The 1,958-nt window shown below is 65.5% G+C and overlaps 1 protein-coding gene across 1 annotated transcript in view; it reads left to right on the top strand.

The window, feature by feature from the left end:
• LOC122193004 (microtubule-associated serine/threonine-protein kinase 1-like) overlaps positions 1-1,932 on the top strand; it is a gene marked incomplete at its 3' end in the record, with an annotated part of 2,560 nt that extends 628 nt beyond the window's left edge. Inside the window, exons 3-7 of the mRNA XM_042893698.1 lie at positions 44-176; positions 573-738; positions 1,343-1,444; positions 1,530-1,652; positions 1,823-1,932. Of these exons, the coding sequence (XP_042749632.1) occupies positions 44-176; positions 573-738; positions 1,343-1,444; positions 1,530-1,652; positions 1,823-1,932 (634 nt within the window). The remainder of the gene's footprint in view (positions 1-43; positions 177-572; positions 739-1,342; positions 1,445-1,529; positions 1,653-1,822) is intronic.
• Between the last annotated feature and the right edge of the window lie 26 nt (positions 1,933-1,958).

Below are 1,958 nucleotides of genomic sequence, written 5' to 3'. Positions count from 1 at the left end.
CCCAGCTGCTCCCCATCCACCCCCCCCCTCCCTCAAACCGCAGCCTCCTGATCACGTCGCTGGGCCACGTGAAGCTGACGGACTTCGGGCTGTCCAAGATGGGGCTGATGAGCCTCACCACCAACCTGTACGAGGGGCACATGGAGAAGGACGCCAGGGAGTTCCGCGACAAGCAGGTGGGCGTGGCCAAAGGGGGTGTAGCCAATGGGTGTGCTCAGGAGGCGGGGCCGGGGGCGTGGCTACGGGGGTGTAGCCAATGGGTGTGCTTAGGAGGCGTGGCCAAGGGGCGGAGGCAATGGCTGTGCTCAGAGGGCGTTACCGGGAGAGGCGTGGCCAAGGGGAGTGGCCAATGAATGATGTCTGTGGGCATGATCGACGGGGGGCGCAGCCAATGGGTGCTGTTTGTGGGCGTGACCAGGGGGCGTGGCGAAAGGGGGTGGGCAGCTAATGGGTGTGCTCAGAGGGCGTTACGGGGGGGGGCGTGGCCAAGGGGCGTAGCCAAGGGGCGTAGCCAATGGCTGCTGTCTGTGGGCGCGATCGGGGGGCGTGGCTAACGCTGGGCCCGCCCCCAGGTGTGCGGCACCCCCGAATACATCGCGCCGGAGGTGATCCTGCGTCAGGGCTACGGGAAACCCGTGGACTGGTGGGCGATGGGAATCGTCCTCTATGAGTTCCTGGTGGGCTGCGTCCCCTTCTTTGGGGACACCCCCGAAGAGCTTTTCGGGCAGGTCATCTCGGGTACGGGGACGTGGGGACGGGGTGGGGGGCGCGTAGGGGATAGGGAATGTCATAATGGGTGTGGGGACACCGGGGGCATGGGGGGCAGATGTCACTGTGGGTATGGGGACACTGGGGACACAGAGGGGTAGATGTCACTGTGGTATGGGGACATTGGGGGCACAGAGGGATGGGGTGGGTCAGTGTGAGTATGGGGACAGTGGGGGCACAGAGGGGCAGGAGACGTTGGTGTGGGTATGGGGACATTGGGGGCATGGGGGGCAGATGTCACTGTGGGTATGGGGACATTCGAGGCATGGGGGGCAGACGTTACTGTGGGTATGGGGACATTGGGGGCATGGGGGGCAGACATCATTGTGGGTGTGGGGATCCCAGCACGCAGCGCACATCAGCTCCCGTTTGGGGACGGAGGGATGGAGAAGGTCACCTCCAGGACGTGGGGACACGAGGACAGCAATGGGGACGTGGGCTGGGGGTTGGGATGTGGGGCGCTGCCGGCTCAGGGACAGGCGTGGGGATGCAGAGAGGGCTGCTGGCCGCCTGTATGGGGACACGGCTGGGCTCCTGTGCCCCACACGTCCCCATATCCCCACCTGCCCTCCAGATGAGATCCTATGGCCGGAGGGGGACGAGGCTCTGCCCCCCGACGCTCAGCACCTCATCTCCTGCCTGCTGCAGACCGACCCCCTGCGACGCCTGGGGGCGGGTGAGACCCAAACCCCGCGTCCCCCCCCTTTACCTCCACGTCACCCCACGTCACCCCACGGCCCCCCCATGTCCCCCACGCGCAGGCGGAGCGCAGGAGGTGAAGGCTCACAGCTTCTTTGCGGCGCTGGATTGGACCGGGCTGCTACGGCAGAAAGCTGAGTTCGTGCCTCACCTGGAGTCTGAGGAGGACACGAGCTACTTTGACAGTGTCTGCTGGGAACCCTTAGAACCGCCCCATGGCTCCCCTTTCCCCATGGAAGCTTCATGACGGCTTCTTTATGGTGGGGTCACCTGAGCCCCCCCCCTTAGGGACACTCGATGCCCCCTCCCCACATCCCCCTCCCCTTGCCCTTATTTCGCCCACCCCCCCCTACAGCACGCTCGGATCGTTACCCCCACGTCACCTCCTACGAGGACGAGGACACGACGGAGGATGAACCCGTGGAGATCAGGCAGTTCTCCTCCTGCTCCCCACGCTTCAGCAAGGTGGGGGCAACGGGGAGGGGGTGAGC

This window comes from Lagopus leucura, unplaced genomic scaffold, assembly GCF_019238085.1.
Source record: "Lagopus leucura isolate 7727_CA_CO unplaced genomic scaffold, USGS_WTPT01 33690-0_obj-0_obj, whole genome shotgun sequence".
NCBI classification, from domain to species: Eukaryota; Metazoa; Chordata; class Aves; order Galliformes; family Phasianidae; genus Lagopus; species Lagopus leucura.
The sequence above is the reverse complement of the archived record's forward strand: the minus strand, read 5'-3'. Positions and strand labels throughout refer to the sequence as shown.